General features: G+C 56.9%; 1 protein-coding gene across 6 annotated transcripts in view; it reads right to left on the bottom strand.

Annotated features, from left to right (window-relative positions):
* Nucleotides 1-15: 15 nt before the first annotated feature.
* Nucleotides 16-25,023, bottom strand: part of OSGIN1 (oxidative stress induced growth inhibitor 1) — a 34,343-nt gene continuing 9,335 nt past the window's right edge. For 3 of the 6 annotated variants that reach the window (XM_059877010.1, XM_059877011.1, XM_059877012.1), the window contains 6 exons: nt 11,273-11,473; nt 7,000-7,104; nt 5,581-5,717; nt 4,472-4,663; nt 4,160-4,251; nt 16-1,328 (listed from right to left, as the gene is read on the bottom strand). In XM_059877010.1, the coding sequence (XP_059732993.1) occupies nt 380-1,328; nt 4,160-4,251; nt 4,472-4,663; nt 5,581-5,717; nt 7,000-7,104; nt 11,273-11,426 (1,629 nt within the window). In that variant the 5' untranslated portion in view covers nt 11,427-11,473 and the 3' untranslated portion in view covers nt 16-379. 6 annotated transcript variants of the gene reach the window in all.

Here is a 25,023-nt window from a genome sequence, read left to right as displayed (position 1 = left end):
CCTCGGACACAGGAGTGGAGGCAGGTGCTGGTTTTATTTGGGACCTGATTCTGGAAAGAGCGGGGCCTGGAAGTCCTCCTGGCTCGGCACTCCGCGGGCCCTGGTGATCCTGGCTCACACGGGCCGCTTCACCCCCAGTTACAGCTCTGGGCCTACCGTGTCCTGTGGCTACTGTTTCCACCCTGGTCTGAGTCCGGGCAGTCTGGGTTTCCCACTCTGCATCTGAGAGGCCTGTTGCGTGGGCTCATGGCCGCTCCTGTCTCCTGCAGGAGAGGCCCCCTTCCATCACTGGGGCATCTTGGGATGGACTCTGCTTCCGGCAGGGCTGTGGTGATCTCCCTCCTCTTAGGGCCTGGGTGTAAGGCTGCCGGGCCAGGTGCTAGGGTGGCTTCCTGGCCTCCTTGCGCAGCAGGGAGCTGGCCACGGCCAGGGCCCCGCCCTGTACGAAGCGCACAAAGTTGTCCCCGGCCAGTGGCCCCATGGCGTACAGGCCCTCCTGGTGGATAGTCTGGTAGGTGAAGGGGTCCACCTCAATGGGGTTCCTCTTGGCGCTCAGTGGCTGGTCGGGGTCCACGGCAAGGTCGGTGCCCGCCCCCGGGAGGAAGGACAGGTCAGGGTGGGAGCCGATGAGCACCAGCACCAGGGCCACGCCGAAGACCTTCTGGAGGCCCTGGGGGTCGCGGAACACGGCCTGGCGGTCCTCCTTGAGGAGCAGCAGCTGGTGCTCGGGGAGACTGCGGTAGCCCTCGTAGGGGCTGGGCGACAGGATGGACTGCTCGCGCATCATCTGGTGAACCTTGTGGTACTCGGGGTACAGCATCTTGGGCAGCTGGTTGAACACCAGGCCGGGGTCATCCACGGGCCGGCGGAAGGCGTGGATCACAGGGACGCTGTAGTGGCGGGCGTAGAGGACCGCGTCTGCGGCCGACAGCCCCGCCCCGATGATGAGGACGGGGTCCGAGGACGGGGACACCGTGCCTGCCTGCGTGGCCGCCTCCAGGGCCGACAGGTCATGGTGGACGAAGGGCAGGGCCTCCCCGGGGATGCCCAGGCGGGCCGGGCTGTCGGACGTGCCTGTGGCCAGGACCACGTTGTGGGCACGCAGGGAGAAGGACTGCTGGCTCTGGTCCTCGGCGGTCACGAAGCCGCTCACCTGGAAGAGCGGGCTGGGGTCCCGGGCCCCAGGGCTGCTGGGCTCGGGTGTCCCCCACTCCACGGCCGTGACCGTGGCGCTGGACACGAAGTTGTGGCTCAGCCCCTTCCTGATCACGTAGTCCCTGTAGTAGTGGGCGATGTCGCCGGCCGTGGCCCGGCTGTTGCGAAGACCTCTGGGGGAGGAGGGACAAGGGGGCGTGAGTGTCAGACAGTGGACTAGGGCCGGGCGGACAGGCTGGGGCCAGGCCCTGGAGGGTGGCTGCACCACCCCTACGCGTAGGACTTGCTCAAGGGGTTCACCCCCTTGGAGCTGTAAAAACCTCTCTTTTCTGTACAATGGAGCTAATGAGGGTGGGGTTTGGAGTGTGGCCCCTGGTGTCAGAGGGCCTGGGTTCTGTGGGAACCCCCTGCCTCAGTCCCTTGTTTGCAAAATGACCACGGTGATAGCACTTGTTCCCTGCTGTCATTGAGAGGCTCAGATGACAGGAGTGAAGGGTTTAGACTAGAACCTGGCAGGCTGTGAGTGACGCGGGGTCGGCCACGACTGTTTCCTCCAATGACTGACTAATATTCTATGTGCATGGGGGTAGGATTCTGTTTTTATAAAGTTCACAAATAGATAAAGCTCATCTGTGGAGTTAGACATCCAGAGAGGGGTGGCCTCTTAGGAAGGGGGTGATTGGGAAGGGCCTGAGGGGGGCTTCTGGGGAGAAGGGGTCTGATTTTTGAGTCTGGGTGACTGAAACGTACGTGTATCCACCTTAAGAAGTTACATCCACCTGTAGGCATGTGAAAGTGAATGGCAACCCACTCCAGTGTTCTTGCCTGGAGAATCCTAGGGACGGGGGAGCCTGGTGGGCTGCCGTCTATGGGGTCGCACAGAGTCGGACACGACTGAAGCGACTTAGCAGTAGCAGTAGGCATGTGAATTGCGTGCTTTCTATATGTGCTTATACTTCAGTAAAGAACTTGGTTAAATAATAACCCACATAGAGCACTTAACACAGTCCCAACACACAGCCATGGCTGTTATTACTGTTACTATTGTTGTTATTATCACTCTTGCTGTTATTACCACATTTTCCAGGCCTGTTGCGGGTGGGTGAGGCATAGACATTGTTGACGCTATCTCAGCTCCTCCCTGTAGCTCCCCAGGTGACCTTCAGTGAGTTCCCTTCCCTGACTTGTGGACACTTGTTACAGATTAACTCAAAGGGGATCTTTTGTGACATATCGTCAATACAGCCCATCAGTAAGGACGCAAAATTGTAGGTGAGCTCAGATATCCCTGAAGGCCACTCCAGCCGACACAACTCGTTAATCTGCTCCTGAAACTGGAACTCTGGAATTCACGGCTGTGGGTTGGTCATTTCGGCTCCTCTGTTTTAGTAAAAAGTGTTTTAAAGGGCTGTCCTAAGACGATGTTGCATCCAAGGTTCCTTATAATAATGGCACATTGGAAAGAATGAAAGCTCTGTGACTGGGGAGTGGTTTAGGAGCCTCGGGAGCACCATGAGGGCAGGGGGTGCATCTGGTGTGGCTTTTGGCTCTGACATCTAAGCACAAGGCCCGGGATGTAGGAATGAGTGGAGCTGCCCGCCCTCTCAGGAATGGCCGTGTAGCAGGGTGGCTGCAATCACTGTGTAATCACCATGTGAGATCTTATGATATAACGTTACATTTTAAGAGTAGAGCAGAAAAGGGTGCATCTACTGTGAAATTTACATTCCTGTCTATCTGTTAACACATCACTACACCAGCCTGGATGTCTTTCTACCACATTTGCTGGGGCAAAAGTCTTTGTGACAAAAGGACAGACCATGAACTCTGGAGGGATGGAAACAGAGTTTCCTAGGAGGTCAAGTGAGGTTTCCAGTAGGTCAGCTGCCTACTGGGTGGCTGAGCACTGAAGAATTGATGCCTTCAAACTGGTGCTGGAGAAGACTCTTGAGAGTCCCTTGGATAGCAAGGAGATCTAGCCAGTCAATCCTTAAGGAAATCAGTCCTGAATATTCATTAAAAGGACTGAAGCTGAAGCTCCAATACTTTGGCCACCTGATGCAAAGAACTGACTCCTTGGAAAAGACCCTGATGCTGGGAAAGATTGAAGGTGGGAGGAGAAGGGGATGACAGAGGATGAGGTGGTTGGATGGCATCACTGACTCAATGGACGTGAGTTTGAGCAAGCTCCGGGAGATAGTGGAGGACAGAAGAGCTTGGTGTGCTGCAGTCCATGGGGTCACAAAGAGACATGACTGTGAGACCGAACAACAACAGGCCCCGAGGGTGGAGAAAACATCAAGGGCAGATGCCACCCTGAGCACTGGGCAACTTTACGCCTCGTGCCCTGGGATGAGCAGGGGCTGGCATCTGTTGTGATTCAGCTGTCTCTCTGGGGTGGTGAGAAGTGTGCAGCATGGTCATTATGGAGCAGGAAGTGGGATGGGAAGAGAACCCTCCGAGGTGCGGCAGTGCTGGGGAGGAGTGTGGGGTTAGGAGTCAGCTGTCTTTCTTTTCTCAGTTTTCAATTTCCTGTACTGTAGTTTTGTTTCTAATGCAAAATCAATTAAAAAAAAAAGTGCATCCGATGGATTAGATGACCCAGAAAAAGAGACGGTTGCAGGCCAGGCTCAGAATATCGGGAGGGGCTGTGGGAGGCCAGAGGACTGGGGAGCCTGGGCCAGAGGCTCTGAGGCAGGATGTGGGGGGCAGGGGCCAGTGGTCACCCCTCCTTAGAGCCTGGGATGCCACAGGGAGGCCCAGTCGAGATTGTGAGGCAGGAGAACCGGACGGGGGGTCCTGGGGAGCCCAGCTCTGCTGCTCACTGCCTGTGCGGCCCTGGGCAAGTCCTTTCCCCAGCCCAGCTGCAGCGTTGACCACAGCGTCCCCCCTCGAGAGCAGGCTCGATGAGCCCCTGAAGCCCCTTGACCTCTAGCTGCCAGTTCAGTGTCGGGGGTGGGCTCGGGTCTTCCCTGCCCACCTTGGCTTTCCAGGGTGGCCTTACCTGCGCTTCTTGCACATCCAGTCCTTGACCTGCAGGTCGGGGAGCCCCATCCACTCGCCTTGGCTCAGGGTCACCATGGAGCCTTCAATGGACTAGGAGTGAAGGAGAGCAAAGTCCAGTTCTCTTCTGGCCCCCAGCCCCCCCAAGGCTGGAGAGCAGGGGAGGCCTCAGCTGCTGGGGCTGGTTGCGGGGGGAAGGGGAGGGAGGAGGGGGCAGTGGGGGCGAATAGGGAAAGGTGGGAAGTGCAAGAGTCCTGACCTGCGTTAGGGAGGTTTGGCACAAGTCCCCGCACCCCATCCGGGCCCCACTCACATGCCAGGCGCCCCCAGGCGGGTTCCGGCCCAGGACCAGGTGGGGGATCGCTCGCTCCTTCTGGTGCCTCCAGGTGAGGACGGACTCCACGCTGCCCCCAAAGTCCGTGTCTGGGCGCAGGAGGGCGTCAAAGAGCAGGGCCACGGGGCTTTGGCACCGGCCCTCCAGGCCTTCGGACAGGTAGTCTAGGTCCTGGAGTTGGGGGGCGGGGGGGCCGCAGGTCAGAGGGCTGCCTGGTCTCACCTTCCCTCCCTTGTATTGGGGTGTCGATGAGCTTGGGAAACGCCGCCTCCCCGAAGGTCATCACACACGGCAGCACACTAAAGGCTCTGACAAGTCCTGTGGCGGCATTTACCCATTTAGATTTGCCAAACCCAGCATCTCTCAACTGTACTGGAGCACCAACCTTTTTCTCTGCATTGTACTGAGGAATTCTGGGAAATCCCTATCTAGACCCCACATGGCTTACTTCCTCACCCTCCAGCTCTGGGGTGGAGGGGACCAGCTTGATGGACATTGCCTGAAGGGCAGCGGACACTGAGTGACCTCCTGGGAGGCGAGGGGTGTGGAGGGGGGACTGGGCGGCCCTCCTAAGCAGGGGCTAGTAGGTCTGCAGTATCCAGGACTGGGGTCCTCAGCTTTGGCACTCCTGGCTCCGGGGCTGGGGGGCTCGTCCTGTGTGTTGTGGGATGTTCTGGCATCCCTGGCCTCGACCCTCTAAGCCAGTGGTGTCACCATTCTGGGCGTGACAACTGAAACTGTCTCTAGGTGGCCAAGTGTCCCCAGGAGAGCAAAACTGTCCTGAGTTTAGAATCGCTGGACTAGGGGAGGTGAGACAAGCTGACATCTTAAAGAAAGCTGCCACCCCTTTTTCCCGGTTTTGTGGCCTCCCGTGTCTCACAAACACATCCTTTTGTTTCTTGGCTGTGCCACATGGCTTGTGGGATCCTAGTTCCCTGTCCAGGGATGGAACTCTGAGCCTGGCAGTGAAAGCACCAAGTCCTAACCGCTGGACTGGTGAGGAATTCCCACAAATGCTTTTTGATTTTTACCTGGGAGAGTTTCCCTGCAGTGGGGGTGTTCCCCCTCCGCCCAGAGCTCAAGCCCACCTGGTCCATGATGGAGACCCCCGGCGCCTCTGAGAGCTTCCTCTGCAGCAGGGGGTGCGGGTGGATGGCATCCGGCCTCACGTAGGGGGTGTAGCCTGAGAGCAGGTAGGACAGGCAGATGCCCGAGGGACCATTGCCTGGGGAGAGAGGGCATGGTCAGAGGGCAGAGCGTTGGAGCCCTAAGACCTCCACCACCACCGAGAGCTTTGGTTTTGATCTGTGTCATCCCCTGATTTGCTCTTTACTCATAAACATAAAAATAAAGCATATATTAGTGCTGCACCACTTTAACAACTAGAGAAAGCTGTGGAAATAACCACTGATGTTTACTGAGTGCTTACTATGTGTCAAGCTTTCTGTTAAGTGATTTAAAAACATTTTTTTTTCTATGTGGACCATTTTTAAAGTCTTTATTGAATTTTTAAAAATAATACTGTTTGATGTTTTGGTTTTTTGGCCTCAAGGCATATGGGATCTTAGCTCCCCGACTGGGGATCAAACCTGCCCTCCCTGCCTTGGAAGGCGAAGTCAGAACCATTCCAGGGAAGTCCCCACTGATTTTAGCAGCAAAATAATAAAGCTACTGCTGCTGTAACAAGCCTCTCCGTAGCCCGGAAGCCCGTGCATTACCCCCCGAGCCAGGTGCACGCTACTTTTGCTCCTTTGCTACGTGAGGATGCTGGAGCAGAGAGGCTGAGTAACTTGCCTGTGGTCATAGAGCAGCGAGAATGAGACCCTGAGAACACCAAGGACAAGCCCAGTCCTCCAGGACCGACCGTGCGGTGGGTTCGAGGGATGTGGAGAACATTGCAGCACATAAGACGGTGTGCTGACAGGGTGAGCTCGGGGGCAGGGGCGCTCAGGACGGGCGCTAAAGCCACCCGTGGTGGGGCCGCCTGCCCCCGGACCTGATGAACCCCAGGACTCACTAGTGGCCCTTCTCGGGCAATTAACCTTGCGACATCACTTCTTATATGTCCTCTTATCTTGTGCTGTGCTGAGTCCCACTTATGGAGACAACGGTTAGGATGAACCATGTGAAATCGCTGGTGCTCAACTGTCCTGAACTTAGAAAAATGGCCATTTCACGTGGTTCAACCTGATGCTGGCCTGGAGGGCGGGGGCCTCTGTTCCCCCTTTCTGCAGACCTGAGGACAGGACCATATGCAGCTGCTGTGTCTTCTCACTCAGGCACCCAGCGCAGGGGAACACAGGCCAGTTGCCCACTTATCACCAGCAGCCCACCATCCCCCCCGGCCCCCACCCCGCCGGGCAACCTCTCCAGGTCGTTCTGCTCCTGCCTTGCGGGTTCCTGGAAGGACCGTTTGGAATGATGTTTTAGAAACTGCTGAGCAGAGCGCTGAGTGAACGCTCCTGACCTCCGACCCACCCAACCCCCCTGCCTTGAGCAGCACTCACCAATGATGATGACCCGGAGGGGCTCTGAGCTGCTGGCACCAAGGTGGTCCTTCCTCTGGTTGCTCATGCCTGTGGCTGGAGGGGGATGTGGGGCTGGCAGCCGACCTGGGGGCACAGGGGAAGAGGGGCCGCTCGCTGAGCCTGGGAGTCAGGTGGTCACTTCCCAGCTGCAGGGTGGCCTCCCGTTGGCCTCAGGGTCAAGTCCAGGGCCCTCCCTGAGTCTTACGATGACGCTCCTCTCACACCTGCTACCTCCTAAACAGGCCCAATAATGCAAGGCTCCCTCCCCAGCCTGGTGGTCTCCTGCTCTCTGAGCCTCACTCCACACTCCCATCTCATTACGGATGGTAACAGTTGCTGTTGTTTCGTCGCCAAGTCTGACTTGTCTGACTCTTGTGACCCCATGGACTGTAGCACGCCAGGCCTCCCTGTCCTTCACCATCTCCTGGAGTTCAGTCAAATTCATGTCCATTACTTGTGATGCCATCCAACCATCTCATCCTCTGTTGCCCCCTTCTCCTCCTGCCTTCAGTCTTTCCCAGCACCAGGGTCTTTTCCAATGAGTTGGCTCTTTCTTGAAGCAAGCCCTGCCCAGCACGCCTGTGACAGCCACACCCCCACCTCACAGGCCAGCCTTCAGGTCTTCAGTGGACCTGGCCCTGGAGAGGCAGGGCCATCTGAATTGATGACAATGGGCCCATTCCTGGATCTCTCTGGCTCTCGGTTTCTTCATCTGTATAATGGGAGTAATCATAGTCTCTACCTCATAGGTTTGTTGGGGGGTAGGGGGACACAGGGAGGTGATGTACTTGGAGTACCGACCTGGAGAAAATGGGCCATTGGGAAGAGCTCAGGGCTCAGGGGCTGGGCTAGAACAGGTGGACATACAGAGACAGGAAGCCGAAGCCTCTAGGTTAGGACAAATGCCTTTAAAACTGCCCGTTTCTGGAGCACCAGCACCCTCTGCTGGCCACAAGCCCAAATCACTCCGATGGATCCAACCCCAGAACTTGGAGCTGCAGGTCTCTCCAGGCGAGTCCAGACCCACCTTCTCCACGTCCCCCCAGCGCAGCTTTGCCTGAACACCCCGCACAGGCCTCTCGGCCTGTCTCCAGGGAGGCCAAGACCTTGCTATGAGATCTGGCTCATAGCAAGTGAAAGGGTGAGTCAGTGGCACAGGGCCCAGACCGCCCCGAGCAGCCAGGGATGGGAGCCTGGCATCACCCGCCTTCAGAATTCTTTCAGGAAAAAGCTTCAATCTGGATTTTTATGTGAATTCCCTGATTTGGAAGAATGGGCAACTGATTCATGTTTTTTGCAAATCTTGAACGGGCTGAGGGAGCATGACCGAGGCCGGCGTGTGACCTCTGATGTGCTGAGAGTGACAGCGCCCCCCACTGGGCAGTGGGGGGACAGCAGAGGGGCTGGCTGGAGGACCTGGGTGTCGCTCCCACGGCGCTGGCAACGGGCCCGCCCACAGCACTTTACAGTTTGCGAGGAGAGGAGCTTGCAGCTAAGCCACAGCATCTGGGCCCTGCAGGCACCCGGAGAGGCGGGCGCCATCATCTCCGGCTGGTAGGTGAGGACAGGGGGGCTCGGAGGCAGCAGGGCACCTCGGGTGTCCCAGGGGGATGTGCCCTCTGGTCTCCCGAGAACCGCCTCAGTGGGGCCTGGGCTGTGAGCTGTGTCCCCCATCAGGGACCCCTTGGCCTGCTCCACACCTGGTTCCCTGCAGGGACCCCGCTGTCCGCTCTGGGGTGACACCACGGCCACAGAGAACCACCAACATTTCTGAAATTCTGCGGGCTGAGCATGCCCTGAACACTTGACGCACATTCGCCAACGTAACCCATATTTAACCGGGTTGTTAGAAGTACTCTCATGACCGCGCCCATATTACAGATGGGGAAGCCGAGGCCCAGCAAGTGTCTCACCGTCCTGGATGGCTTGCGGGGAATTTGCCACAAGGGGTGCAGGCTAAACCGGTTTTGAGCCCGGGCTGCCCTGTGCGAGGGCCTTCTCGTGCCCCCCGAGGCGGTGTGACGGGGCGTGATGGGGCGTGACAGCATATGATGGAGGCCCCTCCAGGCTGAGTGCAGCTCTGTCCCGGTGCTCCAGCTGGGAGGGGACAGCGGCTCACTGGCCAGCGGCTGGGTGTGCCAGTGGCCCTGGGGTAGGGGCTGAGGCTCCTAGAACACTCCCTTCACACAGCCCCGGGGCGCCACGCTGATGTCCTCACTGTCCCCAGGAACAGTGGCGACAGGACCATCACAAGCTCCTTTCGGCATCGGCACCTTTCATCCTCAGGGAACCCACTCTACAGACGAGCAAACTGAGGCTCAGGGCAGTGAGGCCACGCGCCCGAGGTCACAGAGCCAGTGGGCAATGAATCGAGAGTTTGGTCCCTAGACGCCCCACAGCCTGCCACATTGGGTGCCCACGGAGCGCCCACGCCAGGCCAAGTCCTTTTCTGCCCTGTCCCCGTGAATCCTCCCAGCGCCAGTAAGAGGGGTGTTTGCAGGAGCCCCCATTTACAGACGAGGAACCACTACAGACTGCCCCGTCTTCACGCTCCCAGGAGGAAGAAGGCCCCATTCACCACCAGGGCTTTTGGACCCCACGTCCAGTGCTTACGCTAGAAACTTCTGGATGCCACATGCGTGAGGTCACCACCCAGAGGCTGACCTGAACGTTTGCTTCCTGTGCTGCAATACACACAGGGCCCAAGTCCCGAGACTTGGAGCTCTCGAAACCTCCTTGGAAGAGCGCACACTGCCAACTTTCCATTTGAAAGTGTAACTTCCTATTTCTCACACGCTGTTTAGTTTTGGGGAGCTGGGAAGGTCAGTTTCCAGTGTCCCTCTGGTTGAAGATGGCAAATGTTGACATTAAAAAGGCCTTTGAGTTCACAGGAGAAATGAAGCGTAAAAGAAATGGGAATAATCGCACCTTCCTGGGTGTGGAGCGTAGAGTTTGGAACATTGCAATTTCTAGAGTTATTGAAGCTTACACTGCTCTAAGGCTTAGGATAACTGTATGGCTACATTTACTGAGCACCTGTGGTATTTTTGCTCATTTCACTTTAATGACAACCCTCCTACCCCACCCCAAGGTTTGTTTTTTTTTTTTTTTTTTCCTGTTATCCCTATTGCCCAAAGGGAAAAACTGGGGTCAGGAGGGAGGTGTCTTTTCCAGGAATGTCGGAGACCACACCCCAAACCCTGCCCTGTGACAACTGTCGGAGTCCCCTCTGAGGAAGATGGCACAACAGTGCCCCCGAGAAAGTGCCATGAGGCCAGGGCAGGGGAGGATGGGGAGGTGCTCCGTCAGCCCAAGTGCCACCTGCCAGTCACCAGGGTGAGCCCTTGGCCTCCACGCCCACCCCATGACACCAGTGGTCCCAGAGCCTCCCTCATCTGGAGCCCCAAGAGCTCTCCAGACCCTCTGAAACCCCACCGCTCATTCTCGGCACCCCCAACCCTCCTGTGAGAAGCCAGGTCCCCCTCGACCCTGGGGCTCGGTCCCATGAGAGCAGGAGAGGCGGAGACGGAGGGAAGCACCCAGCCTGCCCCCGGGACCCAGTGGCCTCGGGGTGGCGGGCAGCCGGCCTGGGCTGGCCGCACCTCTCTTTCCTGCCTGGAGTAGCATCACGTGGGCTGAGGTGAACTCCCAGCAAGCCAGCCGGCAGGGCAGCTGTCGGCCGAGGGTGCCAGGCACCTGGAGATGGGCATGGCCAGGAGGGGTGGGGGAGGATCTCGGGGGTTGGAGGGGGTCATGCTGGTTGTGGGGAGCCGAGGTGGCCCGCCTGGCTCCACGGCCCTGCTCGAGTCGGGCTACCTTCTCCCACCTCCCCCAAGCCTTGCCCGGGTCACTCACCTGACCGTCCTGGGTCGAGGACACTGGGGAGCGCGGTCAGGCCTCTCGGAGAACCGGGGGTCAGGGAGCCGGCCGAGGGAGCGGGACGCACATTACCCCTTGGGGATCCAAGAGGGTGCGAGAGGCCGGGAAGCCCGGGTATTTCAGGGGCTGGGAAGAGGCGGGCGGAGGGCGGGGCCAGGAAAATCACTTTCATAAGCGTGAGTCAGCAGGGGCCCCTGGATGAATGAACTTGCACACTTGAGGGCGAGCGGTCACGTTGCCAGCCCCGGGGGACGGCCTTAGAGGGCCCACCCCGGGGTGGTCCATGGCGAGGAGGCGGGGCGGACACCGGCCAGGCTGAGCCAACCTGGCCTTTCGCCTTTTAGGGAGGCGGAGACAGTCCCGCCCAACGTACCATCAAGGCGGTCGCTTTGAGTGGAGAAAGTCCCGGTTCTGCTGGGGGTCTCCGCGCTTCTCCACCCCACGCCCACTCCTGCCTCGGCCCCAGGCTGGGAGCCCCGCCCTGCTCTCTCCTGGGCGGGCTGTCTCGGTTCCCTCGTCTGCGCCATGTGGCACCTCTCCTTCCTGGGCGATCGTGCTGTTTCGGTGACTGTGCCTAAAACAAGGTTCAGAGCTCCTTTTCTTCATTCCCCGCTCCCCCCGCCCCCGTCTTTAGCCGGTAGCATTGCACACCTCACGTTCTGCTGATTCTTATGGATTTTATTATATTATCGTCTCTCCCCAAACCGGGATGTGGGTTCTGTATGGTGCGGGAAGCATCTCTACGTCTGCTCTATCCGACGTCTGAGAGGGTTCTCAGCGCAGTAAGGGAGCTCAGGGAAGGAAGGTCGGGAGGAAGTGAGGACAGTGCTTGGCCTATAGACTCAATGCCTATTAGCTGTTATTTCATTTTTCATGGGGTTGTCACCTCTCTTACCTGGAGACTTTCCTGCCAGCCCTGCCCTGTGAGGGCGACGGGGGGTATGTTTTGCCCCACTACCGCTGGGACCAGGGTGAAGCAAGGAGGTCCTCACCTTGTGTAAAAATTTAAGGGGATGCCCCAAAATACTCAGTGATCAAGAAAAGAGTATTTTGATGCAATTTAAAAAAATCAAAATTAATGCCCAAATGGTACTTCCCTGGCGGTCCAGTGGTTAAGACTGTGCTCCCAATGCAGGGGCACAGGTTTGATCCTGGTCAGGGAACTAAGAACTCTCATGCTTCATGGTGCAACCAAAGGAAAAAAAAAGATTAAAAAAATTAATGTCCGAAACCCAAGATAAACAAAAGTTTTAAAACTTCAGACAAAGGCAGTATCTCTAACCATGACATGCTGAGTGGTACCAGAAACTGCTGCAAAAATCAGAATGCTGATGCTGTCTTTATTTAACACTTTGATATTTTGTTCATCCTGGATTTTGGTGTTTTTTATATTCTTGATTTTTAAAAATATTGTGGGACTTCGGAGGTTAAGAATCTACCTGCCAATGCAGGGGACACGGGTTCGATCCCTGGTCTGGGAAGATCCCACGTGCTGCAACTAAGCCCGTGCACCACAACTCCTGAGCCTGCATGCCCTAGAGCCTGTGCTCTGCAACAAGAGAAGCCACAGCCGTGAGAAACCCGCGCGCTGCAACGAAGTCAGCTCCCGCTCGCTGCAACGAGAGAAGACCCGCAAGCAGCAACGAAGACCCGGCGCAACCAGAAACAAACAAACAAATACTGTTTAAAAAACACAAACATTGTATGAGGACTTCCCTGCCCGTCCACTGGTTAAGACTGCACTTTCACTGCAGGGGATATGGGTTTGATCCCTGGTCAGGGAACAAAGATCCCACATGCCGAAAGGCATGGCCAAAATGTAAACAGTAAAGAGATAAAGATGTTGCATGAACGCACTAAGTGCCTTGGTGACAGAATGCTTTGTTGCCTCTTGCATTTTGTGCCCGAGGTGATGTCTGTGTCCTAATCCTGGCCCTGGTGGTCACAGAGGACCAGGGCCCTGCCCTGGAGCAAGCACAGCATGGAATATGCAGAGGGAGACTGGGAGGGCGGGAACCAGGGCTGACCATGGGGCTCCTAGGGGATGGGAGAGGCAGAGAGGGGTGCCTCATAAGGAGGGGCCGGAGGGTTTGAGGGGTAGTGTGAGGAGCTGGGGTGAGGAGACCCCGGGGCACCGGGACCCACGAACCACGTGACTGGTCCAGGCAGGGCTGCACCCGGCGTGCGGTGTGGTGGGTGGAAGCTAGTTTACGGCTCAGCCTTACGGGCTGGGTGAGCCTGCGGGAGGCAGGGCGCCCTCGGGGCCTCCCTTTACCCAGGAGAAGTGGCACTCAGAGTCTTCCCCTGGGGTCATCGGCGGCAGGGACGCTTGGTGCCGTGTGGCACAGCGGGACAGAACATGCAGGCGGGAATCCGCTGCCCCCTGGCTGGCCCCTAGCTCTGCTGCACACATGCTGTGTGACCTTGGGCCGGTGGCCCACCTCTCTGGGCCTCTGTTCCAGGGGGCCTTGTTACCAAAACTCCCTGACACCCTGAGGTGCACCCCACACACCCCAGGTTCTAGTCCAGGGCTGTCACACTGGAGCTGTGACGGCGAATCACACCTCCCCCCATCCCCCAGCTGTCTCCACTTCCCCACCCCAGGGCCCTGGTCTGCAACCCCCCCGGTGGTTTTGGGTGTGTAAACTGAGGCAGACAGAGACACTCCAGGCTCAGAGATTCCCACCCAGGGCCTGGTGGAGCCGGGAGAAAGGACCCTGAGGCTCAGAACCCAGAGGGGTGCCTGGGAAGGAGGTGGGCTCCGGGGACCCCCATCTCTGGGCCTGGCAGGTCCTTCACCCCCAAGCTGCCCCGCCGCCCACGCTGGCCCTGGAATTTTCTGGAATTTGAGGATTTGCTGATGTGGGAGAACTGTGTGTGGGAGATGGACTTTCTTCCCTGGCGCCTGTTTACCTGACAGCAGATGATCAGAAATAAAATGTGTTGAGCTGCTGCCAGAAAGCTCGACCAAGACTGAGACCGATAATGTCCCAGGCAGACAAAGGGGCGAAGGTTAGAGGGGCCGCAGACAGAGAGAAAGAGCACGATGGGCTTTGCAGGCTGACTGTGGGGGACCGGCTCTCTTGGACTCCACTGGGCGCCCCGGTCCCTTTAGATCCGCCCTGCCCCCTGCTTGGCCATGACCTCCTGTGGTTATTAAGCCCCTGAAATGTGAGCCTCCTCATTCTGATGTGCTGAAAGTAGACGCAGAAAATAAAAACACAGGTACCCAGGTAACTTCGAAATTCGGATAAATAAGAAATAAACTTTGAGCATGTCCCATGCAATGTTTAGGATATACTTATGCTAAAAAGTTTTGTTTTCATTGCTTAAAATTCAAAGTTAGCTGGGCAGCCTGTATGTCACCTGGCAAAATCTAGCCATTAAGTGTAAATATACACTAGATTGCAAACAGTAAGAACAGAAAAAAAAAAAAAAAAAAAACTGAAAAAGAAAAGGTAAAATGGCTCAGTGCCTTTTGTGTGGATTCCAGGTTGAAAGTCACAACAATCCTTTGGACATCCTGGGTTAATGGAGATGTATCACGGACATGAACTTGTTTAACGAGGCTGCTGGGAAACTGGCAGTTACACGCACAGCTCTCACTTGGCATTGGTGGGACACTGGTGCCTACCACTCCTGCAGACCTGGGCCTTCCGGGATGTTCCCGGGTTTAGCACCAAAAGCCCCACCGCGTTCCAGGAACTCCTCAGTCCTGAGCAAACCGGGATGGCTGGTACGCTGGGGCATTGCAGGGGGCGGGGCACCTCGCTTCTGAGCCGCCCTCTCCTGCTCTGGGCCCTGCAGCTCCAGCGTGCGGCTGGCGAGGTGACAGCCGGTTCGGCAGCTGAGCGTAGGGGGTGGGTGGGGGAGGTTCAGAGAGGCCAATCTCGAGTCTGAAGTCACACGGCATGGGTGGCAGAACTGGGGCACGAACCCAAGGCTGTGACTGCAGAGCCTGCTTGCAGGAGAAAGGCCCCCACGGAGGAACCGAGGAAGGAAGGAAGACCACTTCCTGTCTTAGACGCAAAGGCACGGACCTCTGGACTCTCCCAGAGGGCCGCCTGTCTCCACGGCTGCTCCCTCTACGACGTGTGTACAAGGCAAGGTGTTTCAGGGAATCAGTACCAGTCCAGGAAGGAAGGCATGGCGCTGTTACTCTCCCATTGCGCAGGTGAGGAAACTGAGGCCTGAGAATGTGAGATGTGGCTCCACGTCGTGGCCTGTGTGGCATCCTGGCATGACCAGGCCAGGCCTGGCCAGCGCGTGACCGGAGAGCTAATATTTGCCCTGGCCGCTTACAGAGTCCTGTCATGTCACCTACCACATTCCATCAATTTTCCCGATAACCCACGGAGGTGGGCAAATATTTTCAATAACCAGTTTAGTTTACAGATGAGGAAACCTTGGGCTTGCCCAAGGCCACGGGGCAGAGAAAAGGGAGGGAGTTCAGACTTCAGTCTGGTGGCACTGGGACACCGGGGGAGGCGCCAGGGCTCAGCGCAGGTTCACGGCCCCCATAGTCACCGTGGACCCCGGGGTAGACGGGTTCAAAGCTGGGGGAGCCCGTGCCCTGCCCTCCCCACCATGGAGAGACCCCAGAGGGTCCCGAGGAGGAGCTGGGGGTCTCCAGCCACCTTCTCTGCTTCCTGATTGCCCCCTCTTTTCTTTAAAAAACTGGAGGGAAAGGGACTTCCCGGGTGGTCCAATGGTTAAGAGTGTGCTTGCCAATGCAGGGGACATGGGTTTGATCCCTGGTCTGGGAAGATCCCACATGTCATAGAGCAACTAAGCCTGTGTGCCACAACCACCGAAGCCCTTGTGCCTGGAGTCTGTGCTCTGCAGCAAGAGAAGCCCCAGCGATGAGAAGCCCAAGCACTGCAGCTAGAGTTTCTCTGCAACTAGGGAAGACCCGTGTAGCCAAAAAAAAAAAAAAAACAACCAACGTGGGAAAGTCTTGGCAGGGGAATGACTGTGTCTGCCGAATACTCAGGGTGGACAGGGGTCCAGGCTAGGGTGTAAAAGACTTCCACTCTGGAGTCAGACCAACCAGGATTCTGGCTCCATTGCTTTTAGCTGTGTGATTTTAGGCGAGTGACTTAACCTCTCTGGGCTTCCGTTGTCTTGTCTATGAGCTGCAGACGGCAGAGCTGTGCCTCTCATCCCTGCTGCTCATCAGAATCACTTGGGAGGGGGTGGATTTAAAGACACACTGGGACGGCCCAGAGGGATGGTATGGGGAGGGAGGAGGGAGGAGGGTTCGGGATGGGGAACACATGTATACCTGTGCCAAATATTTTGATATTTGGCAAAACTAATACAATTATGTAAAGTTTAAAAATAAAATAAAATTAGAAAAAAAAAAAATAAAGACACATTGAGACTCAGGCCCTGGTCCCACAGACTCTGATGTCCCGGGGCTGGAATGCAGAGGGACACGGGCTGTACCACCGGCGATGCAGTGGGGCTGGGGGCCTCTGTCCCTGCCGCTGCTGGGAGGTGAGCTGAGATACAGCCCAGGAACCTCCTGGGTCCTGGAGGTGCCCAATACACTGGACTCCCTTCCAGACTGGCGGCCCTTCTCTTTGTAAACCACGTTCTTGACGCTGTTGCCAGAACAGCTGTGAGGTCTGAAAGAGAGGTAAGTGTTTGGAATAGCCAGGCCACCAGGATAGCAGGGGCCAACTGGTGACCCAGGTGGGGTCTCCACCAACCGGCCAGAACTGCACGTCACCTTGCTTATCTACTGTGACTCGGTTTCCCCGACTCTGATATTTGAATCCAATGGGAAAACTTGATGTTGACTCCACTCCCCCCACCCCTGCCAATGGCTTTGCCTCTCATTCTCTTTGCACAGCTATCCCCGGAGCCTGAATCCCAATCCTAAGCGGAAACCTGAAGCAACAGACAAACCCTGGCCATGACAGACAAGGAGGCACCCACCAAGCGCTCATGTTCAGAGCAAAAACTAGGTGACTTCCAGCCAGCGTGGCCAGTGCTCAGAGAGGACCATTCTTCAGCCTTTGGAAACGACAGCTACAGAGCCTGGAGGCAACGTGCAAACCCTTTATGGTAGAAACAAGGGGTGTTTCCCTTGTGGGTCAGTGGTAAAGAATCTGCCTGCCAGTGCAGGAGACACGGGGCCAAATGCTGGCCTGGGAAGATTCCACGTTACACGGAGCAACTGAGCCTGTACACCACTGCTGAGCCTGTGCTCTAGAGCCCATGAGCTGCAAATGCTAAAGCCTGTGTGCCTAGGGCCCGTGCTCTGCAACGAGAGAAGACACTGCAATGAGAAGCCCGCACACCACAACTGGAGAGTAGCCGCCGCTCGCCACAGCTAGAGAAAAGTCTGCACGGCAGACCCAGCGCAGCCAAGTTAAAGAAAAAAATCTAAAAAAATATATGTTTTTTAAAAAATCGTGGGCCTGTGGGCAGGTGCTGGAAAGGAATCGGGGGGAGAAAAAAAAAGCTAGAATGTTTGTCAGGGCCATGGAGTTGTAGATGGATTTTTTCTTTTTTGGCTTCCTCATGATGCATGTGGGATCTTAGTTCCCTGACCAGGGATCAAGCCTGTGCCCCATTGCATTGAGAGCGCAGAGTCCTAACCGCTCGATTGCCAGGGAATCCTATAGATGGATTTTTAGAGTCCAAATTTTCATTATCTTTGTACAATCAATAATAAATTATCATCAGTTCAGTTCAGTCACTCGGTCACGTCTGACTCTTTGCGACCCCATGGACTGCAGCACATTAGGCTTCCCTGTCCATCACCAACTCCCGGAGTTCACTCAGACTCATGTCCATCGCATCAGTGATGCCATCCAGCCATTTCATCCTCTGTCGTCCCCTTCTCCTCCTGCCCCTAATCCCTCCCAGCATCAGAGTCTTTTCCAACGAGTCAACTCTTTGCATGAGGTGGCCAAAGTATTGGAGTTTCAGCTTCAGCATCAGTCCTTCCAATGAACACTCAGAACTGATCTCCTTTAGGATGGATCTGGTTGGATCTCCTGGCAGTCCAAGGGACTCTCAAGAGTCTTCTTCAACATCACAGTTCAAAAGCATCAATTCTTCAGGGCTCAGCTTTCTTTATAGTCCAACTCTCACATCCATACATGACCACTGGAAAAACCATAGCTTTGACTAGACGGACCTTTGTTAAAGTAATGTCTCTGCTTTTTAATATGCTGTCTAGGTTGGTCACAGCTTTTCTTCCAAGCAGCAAGGGTCTTTTCATTTCATGGTGCAATCATCATCTGCAGCAATTTTGGAGCCCTCAGAAATAAAGTCTGACACTGTTTCCACCGTTTCCTCATCTATTTCCCATGAAGTGATGGGGGACCAGATGCCATGATCTTAATTTTCTGAATGTTGAGCTTTAAGCCAACTTTTTCACTCTCCTCTTTCACTTTCATCAAGAGCCTGATAAATACTAATTGAATGAATGAATGAATCTTGTTTCCATGTTTTCCCTGATACTTTTTTTTTTAATTATTTGGCTGAGTTGGGTCTTAGTTGCAACATGTGGACTCTTAGTTCCTCCATGTGGGATCTAGTTCCCTGACCAGGGATTGAACCTGGGCCCTCTGCACTGGGAGCGTGGAGTCTTAGGCACTGGACCCACAGGGGAGTCCCGCCGATAGATTCTTAAAATATTTTGAGCATAAATGGCCACCCTCCACTTAATATAATGTACATATAGGTTGGCATGACTTGGCCAAAGTTGAAGATGGAGCCCTGTGGCACGCCATTAGAGATCCTTCCAGCAGCAGACACGATTCTATCATTGGCACAGCAGAGAGGTGAGTGAAAAGGGCCCTGTCCGTGGAGTCAGAGACTCTGGGCTGCATCTCTGGAACTTTACGAGCTGTGCATCCTTGGGCAAGTTGCTTCACTTCTCTGAGCCACCATCTCCTCGTCTGTGAAACAGGGGTGGTGCCTGTCCCTCAGGGTGGCTTGTTGCTTGGCACATGGTGGGTTCTCAGTGAACTGTGGACACCCCACCTCTGCCTCCACCATCTGGACATCTTCAGTCAGCAGAGTCATTTTCTGATCATCCAGTTCCCATTTCCATCCCCGACCCCGCACAAACATCCCCTAGGCCAGTGGTTCTCAAAGTGTGGTCCCTGGACCAGCAGCAGCAGCAGTAGCACCTGGGACCTTATTAGAAATTCAGGTTCCCAGGCCACCCAGGATTCACTGTATCAGAAATTCTGGGGGTGAGCCCAGCGGTCTGCATGGTCATAAGGCCTCTGGGTGACTCTGAGAACCCCGGCAGTCCACACTGTCCTCCGGACTCATCCGCTGGCCCCACAAGAGAAAGGAATGACAGTCCTCTGTCTTGACCACTCCTGGAGGGGCCAGGCTGCGTCCCAGGGCCCCCGCGCCCTTCTCCCCCCGGCTGATAATCCAGAAGCAGTGTGCGATCTGGGGCGGGGCTGTGAGCAGGTGCCCCCTAGCTGCTCAGACACCTGGTGCCCCTCTGCTTGTCCCTGACCTTGAGCTCCGGCCAGTGTCCCGTGCACCCTCCTGGGCCACGTCCCGCGCCCCCAGCACCCTGAGCGGTGGTTTGGCCAAGGGCTGTGACCTGCCCCTCCTCCGATCTTCCGGGCCTGCCTGGCAGGTACATGGCTCCTTCCAGCCCAAGTCCACTGTCCAGGCAGATAAACAGCCCCAGGGAAGTCGGCAGCTGTCACCCATCGGCCCAGGGGAGCAGCAGCATCGCTTTCCTTGTTTCTTTCGCCCCACATGCTGCTAAAAAAAAAAAAAAAAGCCCTGTTTGCTGTCCTTATTGGATTTCAGAAAGCCTTTGAGCCTGGCCTTCATGGACAGCAGTGGGGTCAGGGCCTTGGGCCCGAGTTCAAGGTCCTGCGAGCTGGACGTTTCCCCAGGGACCGGCTGGGCTGGGGGCACAGCCCAGGGGCACCTCCGTTTCTCTGCGGAGTGCTGTGAGGGCCCAGGGGAGGCCTGTGGGCTTTCTGGTCCTGTGGCCGCGGGAAGCAGGATTCCAGACTCCTGTCCCTCCCCGTTAAAGCCCTGCTCCCTCCAGAGTCTCTGACAAGCTGTGCCTTAGGCCTCACCCCTCCCTGCTGGGTCCCTCCAGGGCTCCCAGTCGAGGGGTCCCCCCCTGTGCCCACGCTGTCCCTCGCAGGCCACACTGCCCCGCTTTCCTCTCATTCTGGACAAGCCTCTCCAGATCCTGCTGCTCAGAGTGGGTGGGGATGACCACAGCTGGTATGTCCCGAGCCCCCTGCACTTGGGCTTTATAACCCGGGAGGCTCCTGCCTCACCAACCAGACCAGGCGAGACCACCCGCGCTTCATGCCCAAGTGTCCTGAGTTAGGGAGAAGATCGCATTGGGGGGCTTCGGAGGGAATGGGGTTGAGGGTGGGGGGGGTCACGGGGGTGGCTGCACTTCTCCTGAGGTGGCCTGGTCATGGGGGCAGGTGGGGAGGCAGAGGGAAGACGGAAGCCCCCAGGGGAGCCGCAGGGGCTGGTCGAGGCCGGGCCCCGCAGAGAAACAGCCGGGATACGAGTTGGGCTGTAGGGCGAGTCCCTGCCTGGCCATCGAAGCTCCAGAGCAGTGTGTAGGCTGTGGCGGCTGCTTGGCGAGAGCTGGCAGTGCCTTGGGCCAGGACGCTGGCGGTTCAGGCCGACAGTGGACACGGGCGCTCGGTCCATTCTGGAGCCAGCGTCAGTGTGACTCAGGGACGGGTTATCATCCGAGTGAGAGGTGCCGTCCCGCTCAAGGTGGAGCAGCTCACTGGCTCTCCCCAAAAGAAAAGCCCGGATCGGTGCAACCTGCCAATTCCTATGGCTGAAGTATTCCCACCATGGCTGGAGTTGAGTCCACGCTGAGCCCTAGCTGGCTCCTGCTTCCTCGAGGCCTCCGTCTTCTTCCTTATCCCCATCACCGTTTGCCTTCATCGTCACTACAGCCACCGTCTTCATCGTCACCACCACTGTCACTTTCTTTATCACCATCCCTTCATCAGCAGCATCGCTGGGTTGAGGGATCAGAGGACTGCTCCTTACCTGTAGTTTCAAATCTTCGGCCACGACTGAGTCCTTCTTGCCCATTTTAAACTGGGGGGCAATCCCGTGGTGGAAAAAGAAATGGCAACCCACTCCAGTATTCTTGCCTCGAGAATTCCATGGACGGAGGAGCCTGGCGAACTACAGTCCATGGGGTCGCAAAGAGCTGGACACGACTGAGTGACTAACACTAACACAATCCCGTGGTGGCACCGAGCTGGGAATAAGGAGATGGCTGGGACACGGGGTGTCTGAACGGACGAGAGCCCTGCCTTGTTCACGGCGCTGCGTCCAGCAGGACCCAACAGGCCCCGGGCTCCTTGGACTGACGGGGGAGCCTGGGCCACCTGCCTCCTGCCCACTGCGGCACTGGGTCGCCGCCATCAGGCACAGACAAGTCGGGGCAGGGCCTTGGAGGCCCCATGTGTTTGGTGCCTGGGGGGAGGTGGGGGGCAGCCTGGCTGTCTGGGGTTGGAGGGGAGGGGTGTCTCCCGCATGAGCGGGGCGCCCAGCCCCCCCTCACCACGGGACGATGCCTGCACTGTTGGTGATGACGCTCCCACAGGGGAACCCAAGGCACGGGCTAAACCATCAGGGGGCTGGGCCCGGCTCTGAGTTCTCTGCAAGTCCGGGCAGGGACGGGCTTGTCCAGCTCTGGCTGTCAGGGACTCTGGACATGACCCTGGGGCACTGCGGCCTTCTTCCTCCTTCTGGAGCCCAGCCTGCGCCCTCTCTTTGAAGAGGGTGGGCAGACGTGTCCCCCCAGCCTGGGGGCAGGAGCACTTGGCTCTCTGCTCGGGTGCCTCCTGCCCGGGCACCGGGACTCAGCGCTCAGAGGGGGCTGCCCCAGGAGCCCAGCGCCTCACCTCCCAGGGGGAGAAGCCGGGGTCCACGAGGGGAAGGGGTGCCTCAAGGGGCCACCAGGCTGCTTCCCCTACAAAGGCCGTGAAGGAAGACCGACCTCACTCACCCTCCAGAAGACAAAGAGCTGCAGGGAGACGAGCCGGTGAGCACGTGAGATAGATTCACAGGCACAGAAAACAATCTTATGGTTACCCAAGGGGAAGGGGGAGGGGCAAATTAGGAGTTTGGGGTTAACAGATACCACGGTCACACACTAAACAGGTGGACGATAATGCCTTCTGTACAGCACCGGGAACTATACTCAGTATCTCGTAACGATGTGTAGCAGGAATCTGAAAAAGAGAATCACTGTGCTGTCCGCCTGAAACCAGCACAACGTTGGAAATCAACTTTACTTCAATTAAAAAAAAAAAAAAGGCACATCAAGGTGGCGATGGCAGACCTTAAGCTTGGCGAGAGCCCTTCTGAGCCCCGAAGGCCTGAGCAGTGGCCCCGTTCAGAGGCACAGCGGGGAGGGTCTGCCAGCCAGTCGTTTTCAGGGTAAGAGACGCCTCACAGCAAAGGAATTTAGCAACGCCCGAGTATGGTCCTGAGCACTTTCTCTCAGTTGTTCATGCCGTCATCAAGCTCTGAGCTCCCACCAGACTCCGCGTCCTACTACAGAGACCCCGCGACTGGAGGTCGGTCCTGCCACCGGCCTTGGACGAGCAAGCGCCCCGCACCCCAGGTCTCCACGGCCCCTCCTCGCCAGGCCTCCCCACACCCACCAGCCCGGAGCTGCTGGTGGGCTTCTCCTCGGCATAGTCAGGTGCCCGGGGCTGGAGAGCTGAACGCACCCTGATCCCTGGGAGGGGTCCCCAGAGCCAGCGGGGCATGGCATCCCGTCGCTTCCCCACCGTCACCTCCCATCTGAGCATGTCCTCGGGCCCCTCCGTCTCTCGCCTGCATCGCGCTGATCTGCACTTACAGTGTGTTCACTCCACACAGTGGGTGTAACATAACTCCTAGCGCAGTGCACGCTTACGAAGTGTTCAGACGTGCGCACTTGTGTGCCCCCACCACCAGTCACGACACAGGACACACCCAGCCTCCAGGAACGCCCCCTCTTCTCCTGGTCCTCACGCGTTGGTGTCGCCTGCTCGAGATCCTGCCATCAACGGAATCTCACAGAATCACGTCCGGATCTCTGGCTCTGGGATCCACTCACGCGTGGCGGGAGGGCGGAGTCCCAGCCGGGCAGGCTTGCCGGTCCCTCCATCACCGGCCCTGCTTATCTCCCCAACCGTATCTCTGGCTCTGGCCCGGCGTGGACATCACGTTCCAGCCGTGTGGAACACACACACGTCACTTCTGTCCTGCACGGACTGTCCTTTCCGCTCCATCGCCCTCCCCGGGGTGCGGCTGCCTTGTCTTCTGAGATCTGAGATCTGACCAGAGCGTCCTAGAGACCTGCTGATATCTCTCGGGCCCTGACCTGCATCTTCCGGCCACGTTCACCTGCCTGCTTGAGGCCACGTTGGCTCGAGGGCTCTGCTGAGCACCCCGGCTTGCACTGTCAGGGGGTGGGGTGCCCCACGGTCAGGGCAGCTCCTTCCTCCCAGCAATGTCCTCAGAGCCCAGCAGGCCTGGCGCACGGGAGGCCTCGGTGAACATGCAGTAAAGATGCATCTGCTCATGGTAGCGCCCACCATCCAGAGTGTGCAGCCCCGGGAACCAGTGCACGTCCATGACCCCCGAGGGGCCGCCCAGAACACACAGGGACCTCCGTCTGACCCTTATCCCGAGGTCAGTGTTGCCTGCCCTTGAACCTGACATAGGGAACCACACAGAAGGTCGGCTCTGCGTCTGCCTGCCCCCGCTCACTCCAGACTGCAGCCCCGAGAGGCACCTCCCCGGGCGTGAATCCTGCCGCCTCGGTGACCGGCGGCCTTGGCACCCCTGCCTGATGTAGTTCCTTCCTCTCCCAAGATTTCTCTTCTTGCTTCTCCTTCCATCCTCAGCCCGGGTGGGGGCTTTGTCAGCAAGTTACCCTTGAAATCCAGGGACCCGAGCCTTGGATGACCCTGGTCTCACTCAGGGGTGCCCGTCACGCTCCCTGCACCTCACTACATCCCCTCTTTGCAACCCCCTGACATCTGGTCCAGGCACGTGACCCTGGTCCACCTGGCCCCACCTCCAAACTTGAATCCTCAAGGTGGGGCCCCCAGACCAGCAGCATCAGCATCCCTTGGGAATTCAGAGAAGCAAGTTCACCCCATACTCACTGTCTGGGAAAAACCCTCTTTTTCTTTCCTTTGGTCTCATACTCCCAGCACTTCTGACCCCAGATGTGTGGTGTCTGTCCACAGCGATCGAGTGTCAGACCCCAGCCAGGGGTCCTCCAGTTCAATTCTGCCACTAGCCAGAGACTGCACAGACCCCACAAGTTAAGGGCTCAGTCTCGCCAGGTGACCCCACTTCAGATGACCCACAATTCTGTCCACCTCGGCCACAAATCAGGGGTTCCCATGAATCACCTCCTCCCTTTGCTAATTTGCTGGAAGGAAACCGGGAAAACACTTTTAAATACAATTGCTGATTTCCTAACTACAAATGATGTTTTAATGGATACAAATAAACAGGCAGATGAAGAGAGAGACAGGGGAGGTCTGGAAAGCTCCTGAGCACCGGCATTTCTGTCCCCTGTGGAGATGGCATGTTTCACCATCCCAGCATGGGGTCATGTGCACCCACCTGGCAGCTCCCCAAACCCCATACTTCAGGGTCATTTATGAGGCTTCATCAGGATCAGTTGAGTTCAGTCGCTCAGTCGTGTCTGACTCTTTGTGACCCCATGGACTCCAGCATGCCAGGCCTCCCTGTCCATCACCAATTCCCAGAGTTTACTCAAACTCATGTTCATCGCATCAGTGATGCCATCCAACCATCTCATCCTCTGTCATCCCCTTCTCCTCCCGCCTTCAATCTTTCCCACCATGTCTTTTCCACTGAGTCAGTTCTTTGCATCAGGTAGCCAAAGTATTGGAGTTTCAGCTTCAACATCAGTCCTTTCAATGAACACTCAGGACTGATCTCCTTTAGGGTGGACTGGTTGGATCTCCTTGCAATCCAAGGCACTCTCAAGAGTCTTCTCCAACACCACAGTTTTAAAGCATCAATTCTTTGGGGCTCAGCTTTCTTTATAGTCCAACTCACATATCCATACATGACTATTGGAAAACCCAT

This window comes from Bos taurus, chromosome 18, assembly GCF_002263795.3.
Source record: "Bos taurus isolate L1 Dominette 01449 registration number 42190680 breed Hereford chromosome 18, ARS-UCD2.0, whole genome shotgun sequence".
In the NCBI taxonomy this organism is placed as follows: Eukaryota; Metazoa; Chordata; class Mammalia; order Artiodactyla; family Bovidae; genus Bos; species Bos taurus.
The sequence above is the reverse complement of the archived record's forward strand: the minus strand, read 5'-3'. Positions and strand labels throughout refer to the sequence as shown.